The 17,759-nt window shown below is 34.9% G+C and overlaps 1 protein-coding gene across 1 annotated transcript in view; it reads right to left on the bottom strand.

Annotated features, from left to right (window-relative positions):
* Positions 1-17,759, bottom strand: part of COL28A1 (collagen type XXVIII alpha 1 chain) — a 135,393-nt gene that overhangs the window by 85,831 nt on the left and 31,803 nt on the right. The window contains exons 11-15 of the mRNA XM_011364633.2: positions 12,067-12,135; positions 10,885-10,953; positions 5,691-5,759; positions 3,148-3,216; positions 18-86 (exon numbers count right to left, since the gene is read on the bottom strand). Of these exons, the coding sequence (XP_011362935.1) occupies positions 18-86; positions 3,148-3,216; positions 5,691-5,759; positions 10,885-10,953; positions 12,067-12,135 (345 nt within the window). The remainder of the gene's footprint in view (positions 1-17; positions 87-3,147; positions 3,217-5,690; positions 5,760-10,884; positions 10,954-12,066; positions 12,136-17,759) is intronic.

The raw sequence follows: 17,759 nt of genomic DNA, 5'->3' as shown, positions 1-17,759 counted from the left end.
GAAAAAGCACTGATTACCTGTTCCCCTTGACTCCCAACTCCAGGAGTGCCCATTGGTCCTTGAGGTCCCACAGGTCCCAAATCCCCCTGTATAGAAAATAATCCAGAAATATAACAATAAAGCAAAATCTAATTTTTTCATACTTCGCTAATCAGGAATTATGCTGGAATAAAAGCAATATCTGTACAATATAAAAAGGTTCGACAAGGTCAGCCAACTCCACTCCTTTTAAATAGTTTGTAGTTCAAATCTGTCAAAATACTGAATGATATTTCTACTATTTAGTCTAAATTGGTGAGAATTTGCATCAGCTTATATTTATCGATCATTTTTCTCACAAGAACCAATATGACACAAACACTTCCTGTTAGGATCATAACAGAAATATTTAAAAGTGTAAAATTCATAGGGTACAAGGAAACTTGGATTTGAGAAATTGAGGACAAATGTTTTAAAATTTTCTAAATCTCATTTTTCTCCAAATCTTATTAAAATGCATTTTGAAAATTAAGAAATTATCTAAGGTAAATGCAACAAAATTAAAGAACATTACCTTTCCTTTTCATGAAATAAATTTGGGAAACAGAATGCACGTTATTAGTATGAAGAACAATATTCATTCATCCTTGTGTCTTTCAACAAATATTTTATGCTTGAGGGCATGATAAGGTCTCTTTCATAACTGATGAGTGCTGCTTTGGCAGTTTGAAAAGCAGCTATAGACAATACATAAATGAACAAGTGTACCTGTGTTCTAATAACACTTTATTTACAAATCAGCCAGCCAGTCCCATAGATTGCCAATGCCTGGGTTAAATAAATGTTTATGAACAAAAGTATATCATTAGATCACACTCTATCTGACATTAAAAAGTATGTTGAACCTATCCCTGAGACATGTGCTGGAATATGCTTTTTAGTGTTCCACTTTTTATCACTCCTCAGTGTAAATAAATATTATGGAAGGAAAATGTAATGGAGTCAAGTTCTAATTCAGAGCTGAATTATTCTGATTTAGACAGAACTTGGTTGCTTATCATGCAGCAGGCACTGTGCTAAATGCTTTTCATGTTTCAACTCGTTCAATCCTCACAACAACCCTCTGAAAGTAGGGATCCCCATTTTCCAGATGAGGTTAAATAATGCCCCAATTACACACTGTTGGATAGCAGAGGCGAAATTCAAGCCCACTCTCTCTCTGACTCCAGAACCCAACTCATAACTCCTATGCCGCAAATATTCAATAAGCATACAAGTGAGATCCTCTTTTGTGCGGATATTTACATTTAAATCTCCGTATCAAAACTACTTCCTTGTTTTGTACCAGTTATATTTGAAAGCCTTTATCCTAGAGGTGTTTATCTTATCACTTGAAACAGATGCCAAAGTCTCTAAATTTAATGTTATACAATATATAAAAGAATAAAAAAGCAACAAAGGACGAAGGGAAAAGGAAGACGGTATTGATTTGGTAAGGGACTAGCAGATGAAAGCTTTGCAATTACTATGTGATAATGTCCTGATCTTTCAACGTATTTTCTTTGCATGGGCTCCAGGTGTAAAAACACAAATGTCATGTCAATCATACCTTGAAAAGTTATCTTACTGAACTCATAAAACAATAGTTCTATTGTACTTAGTTTTTACTGCTCCAAAGGAAGAAACAGCATATTACATATTTTTAGAATACATTGGAACTGGAGTTACAATCAAAGCTGAGCTATTTGAACCAAGAATTGTAATACATCTAAAATTGGTATAACTTACTATTTACCGCTATCTCTGCTATTTGAATACAGAGTCCCAGAAGAGACAGCTACCAGTAAATAAAAGAAATAAGTCATTCAAGATTGGAAAACAACACCTAAGATAATCATGCATATCAATCATTATTCTAGCATATATATATATTCTAGCATATATGCTAGAATAATGATATTTGTGTACACCTACACATATATATATACATATATATACATATATATATGCTTTGAAATTGACATGTAATTACTCCAACTTGATACATCTGTATATTTTGCACATTTCATTTCTTATATTCCCTCCCCTCTGGCAGTTGTCCCTTCTCACTGGTATTTAGGGCCTCCAGTAGCTACTATCACTGGCCTTATCCCTACTTCTAATCTGGGTATAATCTGGTTATAATCCGCAGGTATTTATAAAAAAAAAAAAAAGGAACTAGTGAAAAAGAAGAAATCAGTGGCAAGTTGGCCATGGTGTTGAACATAAACAATTTTACAGAATACCAGTATCAGATATGGCCATTCTGTACAGTGAACCAAGACAAAAGCAAGACCTCTCATAGTCATGTCTGAGCTCAGACAAAACCAGAAAACAATGTCTACACCTCTCCCTTAAAAGAAAGATCAAACATTCCCCAATACTGGCTAAAATGAGTAACTGCTACTTCTTTACCAGTTACAAATAAGCCTGGCTCCATTTTTCCCACCTGTTAGATAAGATTCATTAAAATAGCCAGTCTTAAAATGACCCCACTTCCTGATAGCATCCAATCCAGAGCCAATTTGTATTTTCTGAGACACTTCGCCAAATCACCTAATACAAGTCCAAATCATAGAAAAAATCTTTTATCTACTTACTGAGCTGTGATCAGTTCCCCATGGTATATGGTCTCCCTTGCTGCGATGAGTCAATAAACCTAAATTTGTTCGACTACAGGCTGATTCCTGTTGGTCCTTGCTGAAGGGCATCAAAACTAGTTTTCTTAAATGAATTTTCTTATTTTAGCCCCATTTTAAGGTAATAGTTTTTAGCAAAAGCCTATGGATGGCTATATACTGCTGTAATAAAGTCAAGTCAGTACGTTTTTAGCAGCTATTTTTATTAAGTAGAGGTCTCTTTTGCTAACGTTTAGCTTCAAATCTTCTTGGCTGATGATAAGATTATTGGAAGTCAGAACCCAAATAAATGAGACATTACTGTAAATACACATAATGGGATTTTCTAGATCATAATTCATCCTACATAATAATATATCTTATATATACTTGCATTATAATTAACTGGACACCTGTGTGGTATGGCTGTCAAGTTGTATACGGTTCATAAATGTACATCCATAAAGAAAAACTTAAAAATAATTTTATTGGCATCTTTTATACGCAGTACCTTGTCCCCTTTGATTGACAGGCCTTGTAATCCTTGTGGACCAATTGGTCCTTCAGAACCTTTTTCACCCTGAAAGTATATGGGAGGAATATCAGTGTACTATAGAAATCAAGATTTTAAAACAGTCAAAGCATTCAAAGCAACTAAATTCATTGCTCACTGCAAATGGGTAGTTCTTACTGATTCTAAGATTTGTAACTCCAAGATTTGTATCTTAACACTCTTAAACAGGAAGGACTCTTGTCTAAGCAGAACACATATGCAGCATCACTAAGTTGAAATAGAGCTCTATTCTCAATATAATCAGAAATATCTGGATATGCGGGACCTAATCAATCATATAGCACAACTGACTGAATCAATCTTTCATTTCTTTAACATTACTGCAACTGGATCCATCACACAATGCAAATTCGTCTCTGATATTAGTATACAAACTACTACTTGCTAGGATTGAATATTAAATGTTTTATATCAGAATTTATGAACATTCACTGAAAATTTAGTTTTAAAAGAATTAACATAAAATATTCTTGGATATAGTCACATGACCCACGTGAATATCTCTGGTCATAATGTCATATCAACGAAGTCGTAACAATTTGTGCTTTTACATGAAAAAATATATATAAGCGATCAGAAATAGCATTCATTTCATGAATTCATTTGAATGGAGAGTAAAATCAAAGGACATTTTCAAGGAACCTAGGAAACAGAAAAATATACCTTTGCTTCTCTATATGATATCTTCACGTCAGCCCTACATCATTGCAAAGCAAACCCAAGTAGCACAAAAAGAAAACTCCCTTTGGGCCTGCTTGTTGGGGAGTGAAATATTCTGACGCTACCACAGTGTATAATTGCATAAAGTCAACCCTAAAACAACACTGAATATAGTGTGTTCTTTCTTTGATGAGATAGAGGGCAATGCTGTGCTGTGGGTTATCATCAACAGGAATGTAGCGTTATATCACACAGTTGAACCTGTCACTAAGACATGCCCTGCAATATGCTTCTTAGTGTTTCACTTATTCATTTCTCACTTATTTATTCATCTTAAAACCCCACAGATTGAAAAGAGAAATACTTCTGGCTATTTGAAATTTTCAGATATTTTTGGGCTACACATAAATAGAAATTTACTCTATGCCCCCTCCCCCTGTCCAAAAATTCAAGAAACTGTATATTACAAAATTTTCTGAAGTGTCATGCCAAATTGCTGGCCTCTGTCTTCTGATAGTGACACTTTTGTTAGTCAAGGGCATTAATAATATCACCTTTATTGAACATGTTATTTCCATTTATTACATCAAATTAAAATTTGTTTAAAAAGGCCTTTCTTAAAATTCAACCCAGCAGTCACTCACAATGTGGTATGAATTATTTGTTTTACCTAATTAATTTCTCTCTAGTTAATATTCAGGTTTCTCATAGATCATTGAATATTGATCATGATAGAAGATGCTAAGAAGAGGCAATTTTAGAGTGTGAGGCCATACTGAGAATATCTTAGTGACCTGACTGAATGACTGAAGTGGAAGGTCTTAGACACATAAAAGAGCATGTACTTCTCTGGGCAGTGTGTGTATGCATGTGTGTGTGTTTGGGGGAAAGACTTTAAAAAAGGACAAAGGACTCCAAAACGTATCCTTACTTACTCTGAAATTTTGCTGACACAGACCAAAGTATTTTGGAAAATCATTTCCTGTGTGGCCTTTGGCAAATGTACCATAGATATTGAGTAACAGCCTAGACCAGGGATCAGCAATCTATAGCCCATTGGCCAAATCCAGCCCATTGCCTGCTTTTTTTTTAAATACTTTATTGAAACACAGCCACACTCATTTATTTATACTACATTGTTTATGGCTGCTTTCATGCTACAACAGCAGAGTTAAATAGTTGCAAAAGATGCCATGTGGTTTACAAAGCCTAAAATATTTACTGTCCAGCCATTTACAGAAAAAGTTTGCCAATTCCTGGTCTAAAGGAACTTGAGCTCTAAGAACTATATGTGGGAAGAGATAGAAACATTTAAATTCTGAATTGCCAAGTAAAAGGTAGGTCTTTCATAACATTGTGCTCCTTGTGGTAATAAGGTAATTCCAGTTCCCTCCTCCCATCCATATTTCCTTTTTTATTATACTAATGGCAATACTATTACAAATTGATTTATAAGACTACTTCTTGTCTCTGTTTCACAAAATAAATCTGAGTAAAGCTTTGTCATAGCTACACTCAATAACTTAACTTCTGGGTATAAAGATTCTATCTATCACCGTGGCTTTAATGGCCACAAACTACTTTAAGAGATTTTTCTAATTTCATATGCAATAAAATATAAGTTTTAATTACTTATTTATAATTGCAAAATTTCCTATAGTTTCAGGTTAAGGGGAAATTTACATATTCTCTCATTTAATAGAGTGAAGATAGGAAAATATTTCACTTTTGATAATTGTCTAGGACACATTTTTTAAAAATTTGTAATTTACGACTATGCAAAATGAAACACTTTTTCTTAGTACAGAAGGTATTGTTACCTTTGGTCCTGGAAATCCTTCTCCAGGTAAGCCCCTTTCTCCTGGTGCTCCCTCAGGACCACGGAGACCCTGGTTAGGATAAGAGAGAATGAGGAGCAGGAGGAGAGAAGGAAGAATGGAAGGAGGGTAGAGGGCAGAGAGAAGAGGGAAGGAGAAGAAGGAAAATAGTTATATTTTCACGTGGGCATGGCAACGATATAGTCCTATTTAGCAAGAATCTTTTGATTAAGCTGCATACTGATCAGTAGAATCACAGAGTTGTGAAGAGTAAAATTCCCATTGTATTAAATGTTCATTCCACTTGGCATAAGATGTTCTATTCCGGTGTCTTCAAATTAGAGAAAAATAGAAATTAACTGATGCTGCAGAATACGAATTAAGAAATAAATTCTATGAGGAAAGAGTAAAACTCTGGGACATTGTGCCCTGGAGAAGGATGCAAAGTGATTTAGTAATTTAATTATGAGGAGAGTCCTATGAAGAAATCACTGCACAGCTGTTTTAAAACATTGAATTCTGTTTACATGTATTTTAATTTGTATCTTAATAAAATTGGATTCAAACTTGAAATCTTTCAAGAACTAGTTGAAATATAATATTGTATGTCATCTGTAAGTGAAAAATAATTTAAAAAATGAAAACTAAGAACAGAATTTAAAAAAACACTATTTTACTCCATTGGAAGTTTAAGCATAAATAGAAATCTTGATAGAATCATTAAGGGGAAACATGATTTTCAATCTCAATGATTAAAATTAAGAAGTCCATGTAACTTGCTCAGAAAGGCACTAGGAAAGGTGAGAACTTCTCACATAAGGAAAGAAAAACAATGCAGTCTCAGGCTCTGAAGTGGAGTGGCAGGAAATGTACTAACTAAAAAAATAAAGGATAACAGCAAGGTATTTTAAAAGGCTACAAATTTTCCCTCTTGTGTATCTTGGCCAGAAGGCCAAAAAGTAGAAAAAGGACTAACAACAAGAATTTTAGAAGAACAAACTGGAGTTTTTCCTTGAATAAAACTAAAAAGACAATTAGGGCTCACTTGCTAGGGAAGTAAACCTATGACATAACAGAATCTGCTGAATTGCTCAGAAGCTACAAAGCCAGCAGACTGCAGACACTCTGAATGATGGCTCAATGCCCAATAACCCAGAGTAATTTAAGAGATGCTTCCTACTCAAGCCTGGTAGCAGAACTAGGATGGAGCATTATGCTAATCAGTGATAGATCATAATTATGGATCTGTGAAAAAAAAAAAAAGAGATTACAGATTACAACTGGAAGCTTACAAGAAAGTTTACAAGAACTATATCTCAGTATTTAACTTTTTTGGCCTTTCCCTGACATTGTATATTTTAAAAGGCAATCTTCATTAGTATTTATGCCTAGCCAATTTAGTACATTTATTTTTTTTAAAGCTATTATTTAATTTAAATTGCAGTGTTTATGGGAAACCTAGCTTTTAACTGTCCGAGACCTTAATCAAAGCAATAATCTTCATGACAGTTTACTCTAATGTTAGAGCAGTTAACTAGGGGAAAAATAAACATAAACACGAAAACTAGATTGCAGACTAAACAGACAGTGCTTAGCAAACATCACACACTCTAACAAAAAAATATTGACAAATTGTCTTCTTCCCCAATGATATGACAAATAAAAATAATGTAACTTACATTAAATGCAAAGAAGTCCATTTTCAAGCTGATTCTTTTTTTTTTTTTTTTGCATTTATTCAACAAATATGTTCCAAATGCCTAGTAGGTTCAAGGCTTTCTGCTAGGTTCTTCCGAGATCAGACAAGATTGGGTGTGTTCAGGGTGGTATGGCCATAGATGTCTTTGCTATGTTCTAAGAAAAGACAGACCTGCTCCCTGTCTCATGGTGTTTATAGTTTTGCACAATAATTAAAAGTTGATTTGGGTGCCATTTGGACTGAGGTTCAAGTCCTAGCTCTGCCATATAGTATTAGCAGTGTGACCTTCAATCTTTCTAAAGCTCAACATCCTCATCAGAATTATGGTACCTACCTCAACCTCAATATAATGTAAAGTCAGATAGATTTAAAGCTCTTTCATATCAAACACTCAATAAATATCGTTATCACTATCAAACTTATTTTACTTGAGTCCTGCAGTTGCTAAAAATATCTTTTTATGGAAGTTTTTACAAAGAATATAGTGAATGGTTTATATTAAGCAATGTGGAAAGAGGCACATTGCACGAATAAACCGAATCTTCTTTCCGTCTCTGCATTTCTAGAATACATCAGCTAAGGTGAAAGTGAAAATAATGGAGGCTTGTAAGAGCCATGTGTTCCAAGATGCTGAGAATAGAGTTAATGCTCATGAGTAATCACTTAAGGGCATTTTTTAAAAAATAGAGAGCCAAGGTTTAGTTACTGTAAACTGTCAGAGTAATATTCCATACCATCAGTATATTCTCCAGTTTTCTGAGTGAGCAGTCAGGATAGAAGATTGTTAACCAGAGAGGAGAAAGAGCAGCTCCTTGGGTTAGATGAACTATAGTTTTAATTTATTAAGATGGTACTAACAGATCATTTTTTAAAGACAGAAATGCTTCTGTAAAGAACTCAGTGTCCTTTACAAAGGCCATGAGAACCAATTACAACTATAACATACTTATTTGGTGTGTAATGAAAACTTCTAATAAAAAAATATAATTGAGGCACCTAATTATCAGTTAACACAGACCGATCAGTGAAATGCTTTATTTGAGACATTAACAAGATAAAATATGAGTATCCATTATCTTACTTTCTTTAATAATCTAAAAAGTGTGAATAATCAATAAAATGGTTTTAATGTACATTGCAAGTATTAAAGATAATATATTAAAAATAAAAATTGTCTATAATATTCAAACAGTGCCACATACTTTATTTTTAGCCTCAAAATAATTATAGTTCTACTTCAGTATGTAATTTTTTACCAATAGCACTCTGAATAACCTTGCACAAAAAAAACAGATTACCCTGAGCCCCTGAACCAATTTATTTTTTATGAATCAGTCATCTTTCAGACCAGTACAAAACTAGTGGTAATCATATAATTAAAGATTATAGTTTCTGTATTTGTTGCTAGAACAGAGAAGCAAAATAGATATTGTATGTTGAGCTTGCATCCTATTACCTTACTGAACTCAGCTGTTAGTTCTAGGCTTTTTATAGATTTCTGGGGATTTTCTATGAAGGCCATTATGTCATCTGCAAATAGGGACAAGCTTTATTTCTTCTTTTTGATCTCTATGCCTTTTATTTCTTTTTCTTGCCTTATTGTGCTGGCTAGAACTTCTAGTACTACATTAAATAAGATTGGTGAGAGCAGAAATCCTTGTCTTATTTTTGATCTTAAAGGAAAGTATCCAATCTTTCACCATTAAGTATAATGTTAGCTGTAGGGTTTTTTCATTTTTTTGTTTGTTTGTTTGTTTTTTAAGTTGAAGAAATTTCTGCTTTATTTCTAGTTTCTGAGAGTTTTTATCAGGGTTTATGAGGATTTTGAATTTTGTTAAATGCTTTTCTATTTTTTCTTTATATGACTCTGATCTTTCTCTTTTCACATTACATCGATTGGTTTTCAATTATTAAATCAGCCTTGCATTTATGGAATGAACTCCAATTTGTCATGCTGTTTAATTCTTTTTACATATGGCTATTTGCTAATATTTTGTAAGGAGTTTTATGTCTATAGTGATGAGGAATATTGTTCTATAGTTTTCTTCTCAGGGATCATCACTGTCTTGTTTTTGGTATTGGAAAAACTAGCCTCATAAAATAAGTTGGAAAGTATTTCTTCCTCTTCTATTTTCTGAAAGAGATTATGTCTTCTGTATTCATAATATTTTATGTCCTCTTAAGAAAAGCTGAAGCAAGTGTAGCAAAATGTTAAGATTTGTTTATCTTCTCTATATTTTTTAGTTAGTTAGTTAGGTAGGTAGGTAGGTAGGTAGGTAGGTAGTTAGTTAGTTAGTTAGTTAGTTAGTTAGTTAGTTAGTTATCTGGCTCATTTTTATTCCCCCTTATTCAAAGCACTGTGAAAAGATTCTTGTTTATTCCTGTTAAAAACTTCCCAAATTCTCTGCTGTACTCCCGAGACACAGAGCCATATATCTGGGCTTGTGTCTTTCTGGATGACGTCCCTTTAGTTTTCTAGTTTCCAGCCTTTCCAGTGAAGAACCAGCAGTGTCCGCAAGGGAGTTCGTTTTCTTCTGTCTCAGTGGTTCACCTTTAAGAGCACTACCTAGTTATTGGAATCTGGGATCCAATCACTGATCTTGGGGTAATTAGTCTAGTGTGGTTTCCCTCCATATGATGCTTTCTTTTTTGAATTAGTGTATCCAGACATTAGCGAAAAGCCTAACTCTCAAATAGTATGCTCCCATTTCACTCTCGGAGTACAGCAAGAAAGCACATTTCTGTTTTTATTTATACATAAGGAACTATGTGCTACAAAACCAAATTGGGAGACTACCTATATTTTTGTTTGTACCCCAGTGAGTCAGTCACTATTCTTTCCTAGGAGAATGATTACTTGAAAAGTTGAGAAGATTCTTATACTACAAGAATTATGTTTTATTCATTTTATCTCCAGATCTCTTTTGATAGAAATATTTTTTTCCTTCTCCAATAATAGGAAACTTCAAAGCTACAGAAGATAGAAAATGCGAATAACACAGGTATTACCTGTCTACCATTATCAATACTAGCTTTAGAATATACTCATGAATTAGATAATGAGCAAAGTCCTCATTGTCAGTGAATTTCTCATGGTTATAGAAAAATGAACTACAAATTACAGCTATTAGGCTTGAACCCAGATCTTCTGTCTCCTAAGAAATTTTGACACATGAGAGTTCTTTTCTTCTTGGACAAGCTGATTAATCTTGTACAAGATTACAGTAACAGAGAGCCAGTTATACATACCGTGTGTGTGTGTGTGTGTGTGTGTGTGTGTGTGTGAGCGCGTGCGCGCGTGCATGCGTTTGTGTGTATGTGTCTCTGTTTTAAAGTATTATGAAAAATGACACTTGAATCTGGCCCTCGCATATTTATTGTCTTTTGTTGTCCAAAAAGATACAACATGGATTAATTTAACCATTTATTTTAACCAGAAGGAGCACATAAGAACTATATTTGTCCTTTTTTATTTCATTAGAATTTCTTGCTACTTACTGGCTGGCCTGGCTCACCAACACCAATTGGTCCTGGAGCCCCTATTCTTCCTTCTTGGCCTCTTTCCCCCTAAGAGAAAAAATAATTGAATGAAAGTTTGAGCTTTTAAGTGAAGAATAAAGATATAACAAAATACTCTGGAGATTTCAACAAAGATACATAGCAGAACAGCCAAACTTTTCACATTCATAAAGATAAAAAAATTCTAGAAGAGAAGTGGCTTGAATTTAAGTAAACAATTACCCTAAAATGTTCATCATCCCTTCTTGTCTGAATGCAATATGGCACTTTCAGCTTTCAGAAACTGTTGTGTAGTAATTGACAGGATGAACTGTGTGTCATTCATTCTGGTAACTGAGATGCCCAAGCGAACAATGCTCACGCTGTTTCCTTCCCTCACCACCATCCTAGAATGCCGCCCTTTCCTCATCCCCACCCCACCCATTTCACCTCTTCTTTCGGTTCTATTTCACACTTGCTATCCTTCAGAACCCTTCTCCAATAACTCTGCCAATATAAACTCCACATTCCCCGAGGTCTCAATGTGCTCATTGTCTAAATGTCATCCATGGTGACATTTGAGTACATTCGAAGTACACTGTTTTATACTGCTCTGTTTTAGTCCTGCATCAAAGTCTTATTGTCCCAACAACATAGAAAACCATTTAAAATAAGCAGTTCTTCTCTGTGACATCCTGTGTGATGCACAGCACACCAGGGTGTTGGGTGTTCCAGTCCTTTCTAATTCCCTACAAACCTTTCTGTCAGCATTTACTTTTCAGTGTCACAGTTCTTCTGGTTTCTGCCCCTGTGGGCTTATTTAATGTGAGCAGATGATAGTCGACATGTTAAGATGTTTCATGTCCCAATAACATTTTACATGTTAACATTCAAAGTTCATGAAAACTCAGCAGAACTAGATATACATTGGCAAGAGGGTGGGTATTTGGAGACAAACAAATTTTTCCTTCCAACCAAATAAAAAAGTATATTTATTATTCTTGTAGTAACTGCTCATGACGAGGGCACTTCAGTGTCCAAGCATCCTGACTGTAAGTAACTTCTGCAGGCAGCCTCCTTGTATTTATGAGAGTAAGGCTGAGCAGAGTTCAAATCACAGCTCTTCTAGCCCCTACAATAGATTCAATAATCATCAGTAGTCAAAGAAATAAGTATCTTTACCTTAATACCTTGCTGTCCAATACCAGGGACTCCTGGAGGACCATAAGAACCAGGAGGACCTGGTTCACCCTAGAGGAAGAAACAGTGATATGTTAGGTCAGCTCAGTAATATTTGTTGAGCAGCTTTTAGATGCATAAGGATGCAGTTGAGGCTTTAATGAGAAACAATGAAACTAGTACACTCTCACTGCACACAAGTGTTTACAATCCAGTTAGAAGAACAACATAGACCTAGTATGGAATTATCCACCAGGTGTAGCAGCAACAGTATTTAGGGTTGACAAAAATGTTTCCTTTTTAATTTAACAGTATTTCACATCTAAGCAGATATAGAAACAGTATTTCACATCTGAGTAGATATAACATATATATTAAAAACTGTATTTCACATCTGAGTAGATATAAAGACAAATATACATATACATATTTTGGAGTAAGGGGCCCACAAAGGCAAAGTGTTTAGGATCCATGAAAGTCATAATGCAGCCCTCATGTGTTCATTCAACAAACTTTTATTAAGTGCTTCTGGCAGACACATTTTGTTTTCTACCCAATGACCATCCTCTCCCCTGTTTCCTTCCCTGCTGTTAGAGAACTCTGATCTGTTTAAGTCATGGGCAGCTCTTCTTTGCCCTCAGGAGTATGGAACAAATGATAATTGGACTATTGCAAGTCCAGATTCTCTTTTCCCTTTGCCACTGATAGTCTAAGTTGGTCCTTTGGCCAAGTTTTAACAAATGAGCTATGAAGACTTTACTGGATGAAAAGAGAGATCTTTCCCTCTGCCCCTTCTCTCCTGCTTTGAGCTATGATAACTATCTTGTAGCCATAAGATAACAACCTCTTGGACGAATGCCAACAGTTGAAAAAGATGATGCAGAAAAAATTTAAGAGTCTGGTTCCTGGACAATTTTTTTGAGCTGCCGATTCTGTCATGGACTATCTACCTTCAAATATTCTGTTTGCTCAACAAAAAGAGTTCTTATGATGTAAGTCACTATTAGTCAAGATGTACTGAAAGTCAGAAACATTTTCAATTAACACTGTCTACAGTGCGGCAGGCCCATCACAGATTTCAGGCATTACAGAGCTGAATGAGGGCATTGCACTCAAATGCCTGCATTTCACAGCTAAGAAACCTGAGTCCCAGGGAGGTTACCTCAAAATCACTTAATTGTGAGTGTTTATGGTGCTTTGGTATTTGAGTGGATTGAACTTAAAAGTACTTTCTGTTCATCCTTTTGAGTACAAGTCAGTCTGGCAGGTAAATCAACTTGAATTTTTTCCCTTTAAAATTCAAGATTGTGCTTATTTTTCTATACATATTAAATTTTCTGGAGCAGCCAGGATATTGCCATTATTACTTGTTACATATTCTTGGCCATGAAATTTCTCTCAATATAAAATCAGGTGTAAAATTTCTCCCTAAATTTGAAGCTGTATTCTTAATCTCAAAATTTGGTTTAAGTGCTGGAGAATATTCAGTTTCCTAAAGAGTCCAAGTTTTCACTTCAAAGAAGTGAATATTTTCACTTCTTGTGCTCTCCACTCAAGTTGGAATATCCTTGTGGGTTACACTGCATGTAGGTGACTGTTTCCATTACTCAAATAAACATCAAGTACTTGCTATGTGGAGGGTAATGAAGTAAATACAGAGAAGTTTAAGACTGCTCTCCTTAATTCAAAGGACTAGTCTGAGAGGTAAACATACCATTAAACTAATAATAATAATAATAATAGGCCCTAAATTCCCTTATTCTATTCATCCCCTGTCCCTTTTATCTGTAGTTTGGTAGAAATGAATCAGAAGACTTTTAAATGTTATATATATACACACATATATACATATATGTATGTGATATACAGATGATATTATATAGTACATATTATACATTTGGAGGACATTTTGAGTTTTTTTAAGCAGTGGAAACTCTACCCTACTTAGTATTTATCTGTGTATTTGATCTAAAAAGAGCACACAGTTTTAAGAAAGTTTCCTCTGACAGAACACAGGGACATTGGTTTGGTCATTACCTTGAAATGTTTAAACCAGAAGAATCAAGAGGAAAACTAAATGTCTTAATTTTGAGCTCAGGTGCTCCTTTCAGCCTTGGTTAAGTACCAGTAGCAACTGAGAGATTTCTTAATATTGCTTTTTCAGGGAAAATACGGGGATATGAAGCTTACAGAAGCATCACTTTCTCTTATCTGAACACAGCTCCATAGCAACATATCTTCACATTTCACTTGCTTAAGTTTATTTCTCAGGAAACTCGTATCTCAACATAGGACCTGCAGACCAGTATTGGCCTACGATTAATGTTTACCCTTTCACATTTCTGCTTTCTCTTTCCTACAAAGATTCCTGCATTGGTAAAGAAAGTGTTCCTGATGGTAAAATACCATAGCTGGGTAAGACAGAACAAGAAGAGAAGAGTCAGCACTCTACTCAGAATGATTTTCTGGGAATTTTCCAAGGCAGCATAAGACTCCAGACTTTATTCCTTTTCTGCTATTATTCCTGACCCAGTTCTCATCAATACACACACACACACACACACACACACACACACACACACACACACACACACACACACACAGGTACGCATGCACATTGAATGCTCAGATACTACTTATTATTTCTCTACTTCAGTACAAGTGTGAATGTGAGTGAGCATGTGTAGGGAAATCACAAAGGTTAGCTTAATTTGTCCTCTTCCATAATTAAGGACCTCTATGCTATGGGCCTCAAGATTGCAAGAAGCCAACGTTTAATTAAACCAAATATTTCCAAGTACTGCCCTGAACACTTTATATATATTATCTCATTTAATCTAACAATCTTAGGAAATAGCTATTTTTTCCCATTTTATGATGTAGGAATATAATCTCCACTTTTTAGCATGTATGAAAATCCATTTGTTAGCATGTATGAAATCACAGGGAAAAAAATATAGCTCTGGAGTCATTCACTCTAGTTGAATCCTAGCTCTACAATCTACTAAGAGTTTAAGCTTTTGCAAGATCCTCATATGCAAAATGAAGACAATTATATCTACCTTACAGGATTGCTGAGAGGATTCAAGATATTGTCTGTAAAACACCTAAGTCATAACCACTCAGGCACATGGTGGATGTTTAATATGTGTAGATTCAATTGTTTTCCACAGACTGTCATTGAACACCAACCTGATACCAAGTACACGGTTACATAATTACAGACATATATCATCCTACACCTGCACTTTTCAGACACTCAAAATCTGGCTAGAGAGATAAACAAATATAAAACAAAATACGACTATGTGAATTAGCTGTAATAACGATATTAACAGAGCATGTAACACTCCAAGACAGAAATGTTTAATTCTAAATTAAGGAATCGGGAAAGTTTTCTATAGCTGTGGAGATATTTGCTCTGAACAAAGAACTAGAAATCATATCTAATCTAGTAGTTAAAAAGAGCAACAAACTTCAAGAAAAGGAAAGTGTATGAGACATAAAATGATTTGAAATGTTCTGGGGATGGTAAGCAGTTCTGTGGGCTCAAACAGACAAGAATGAGGTGATAATAGGGTCACTGTCTGGAGCAGTGCTGTCCACTGAAAATATACAGTGAGCCACATATGTAATTTTAAATTTTCTAGTAACCACATTAAGAAAGTAATAATATATTTTACTTAACCCAGTATATACAAAATATTACCATTTCAACATATAATTGATATAAAAATCTTATTAATAATTTTATTTTAAAATTATTTTTAATGCTATGTCTTTGAAATCCTGTGTGCATTTAACATTTATGGCACATCTTAATTTGGATGAGCTACATTTCAAATGCCCAATAGCTGCATATGGCTATCTCATTGAACAGCGCAGATTTAGAGTGATTAAAGAAGCTGGAGGCTCAGGTCAGAACCATGGAGAGTACCAACACTTAAATTGGTTGGGAGTGGAAAAACACAGACGTCTCGTGGGAAGTTGGGGAAGGCGGTGGCTGAGAAAAAGAAAAGGAAGCTGAAAAAAGTATAAAAGAATGTAGGAAAAAGATAATTTTAAAAGGAACTCATCATTTTCAAAGACAAACTCATAATCTTCCACCTGCAGACCGATCATCTTCCAGCATTCTCTATCTCAGTGACGGGCACCACAACCCCTCCATGTGTCAAGCCAGAACCTAGGAGTTATTCTTGATATCTCTCACACCTTGCCCAATATATGCAATGCATCACCAACATCTATCAATATGCCTTCTAAATATCTCTTAAATCCATCCACTCCTCGGATCCTCTACGATGCCTCTACAGTCTATGCCAAGTTAATATCTCCTGCTCACACTACCACAAAGTTCTTAGTACCCCACATGCATCCATTCTAGCACACTCCAATTTTTTCCCCCTCATTGCTGCCAGAACAATTTTTTAATTTTAATTTTAATCTAAATAAAATTCTTTAAAGCCTTTCCCCTTACTCTTAGGATAAAGACAGAGCTCCTTACAGGGCTTGTGAGTCCCTACACAGTATGGTCCTGTCGCATTTCTAGTCCCATCTGTCATCAGTTATTTCTTCACCCACCACCCTACCAGCATTGGTCTTTGTTCAGTTCCTTGTACTTGCCACGTTCCCTCTGCAACAGAATCTTTGCACATGCTATTCTATCCATCTAGGCTATTCTTACCTCCCTAGTTTTCTAATCAATCTTTATTTATCCTTCAGATATTATTTTGAACAGTAGGGCTTCAGGAAGCATTTCCCCAGTCTGGTGAAATCCCTGTTCTTGAGACACTGATAGCACCATTTTCTTTTTTTCTGAGCATTCATTGTAATTGCAACTTTGCATTTTGTTAATATGTCTCTCCCTAGACTGTGGGAAGGATATTATGTGATTTTGCTCAGCTTTGCATTCTCAGTGCTCAGCTAATTGATATTATTCACTCAACCATCCAAGCAGCATTTACTGAGCAGCAACTAGGGATCAGGTGCTATGCGAGCTGCTGGAGGTGAATAAAACAGGAAATCTGGTCTAAGCTAGTGGAGTTAGGAGTCTGGGAATGCACCTCTGGTGTCCACCTGGTTTGCTGTATATAAAAGCAACTTCATACAAATTGAGCAACTGTATATAAATTGCATGGTATCAAGTACTATTACATAGTTTCTCTTACAAACTTACCCAGATACAATTAATCTTTTTTTTTCTTTTTTCAGCTGAGTCATAAAATTCCAATAGATGGTTACACTGTATAGAAAGTTCATCTAGAGAAAACCCACACTCCTATTTCCAGACACTGAATCTAACCAAAGTCAACATCTTTCCTTTCTCAAAGGTAATAAATAATGAATTGTTGTTCAAGACTCTAGGAAATTTTTGAGGACCTTACCATTTCTTGAATAATAAAATTATGAACATTTTAATCATATCTTGTGCTCTTCTTAACATTAGGATGTTTTAGCAATTTCTATTTATTATTTTCCAGATAGGTATAGCATCAACTTTAATATCTTAAGTTTATGACAAATATTCTCATAGTTTTCAAATGAAAGAAAATAATGGATAAACATTTTGTCGGCACCAAATGATTCAAGTATGGCCTAGATACATTCTTAGTTGAAACCCAGGGAAGTGATGACTATATACAAGACTTGGGAGAAAAGTCAAGAAAGGGTCTTTTTTTTGAAAGAAGGAAAAGGGG

This window comes from Pteropus vampyrus, unplaced genomic scaffold (assembly GCF_000151845.1).
Source record: "Pteropus vampyrus isolate Shadow unplaced genomic scaffold, Pvam_2.0 Scaffold4, whole genome shotgun sequence".
In the NCBI taxonomy this organism is placed as follows: domain Eukaryota; kingdom Metazoa; phylum Chordata; class Mammalia; order Chiroptera; family Pteropodidae; genus Pteropus; species Pteropus vampyrus.
This window is presented reverse-complemented; position numbering and strand designations above follow the sequence as displayed.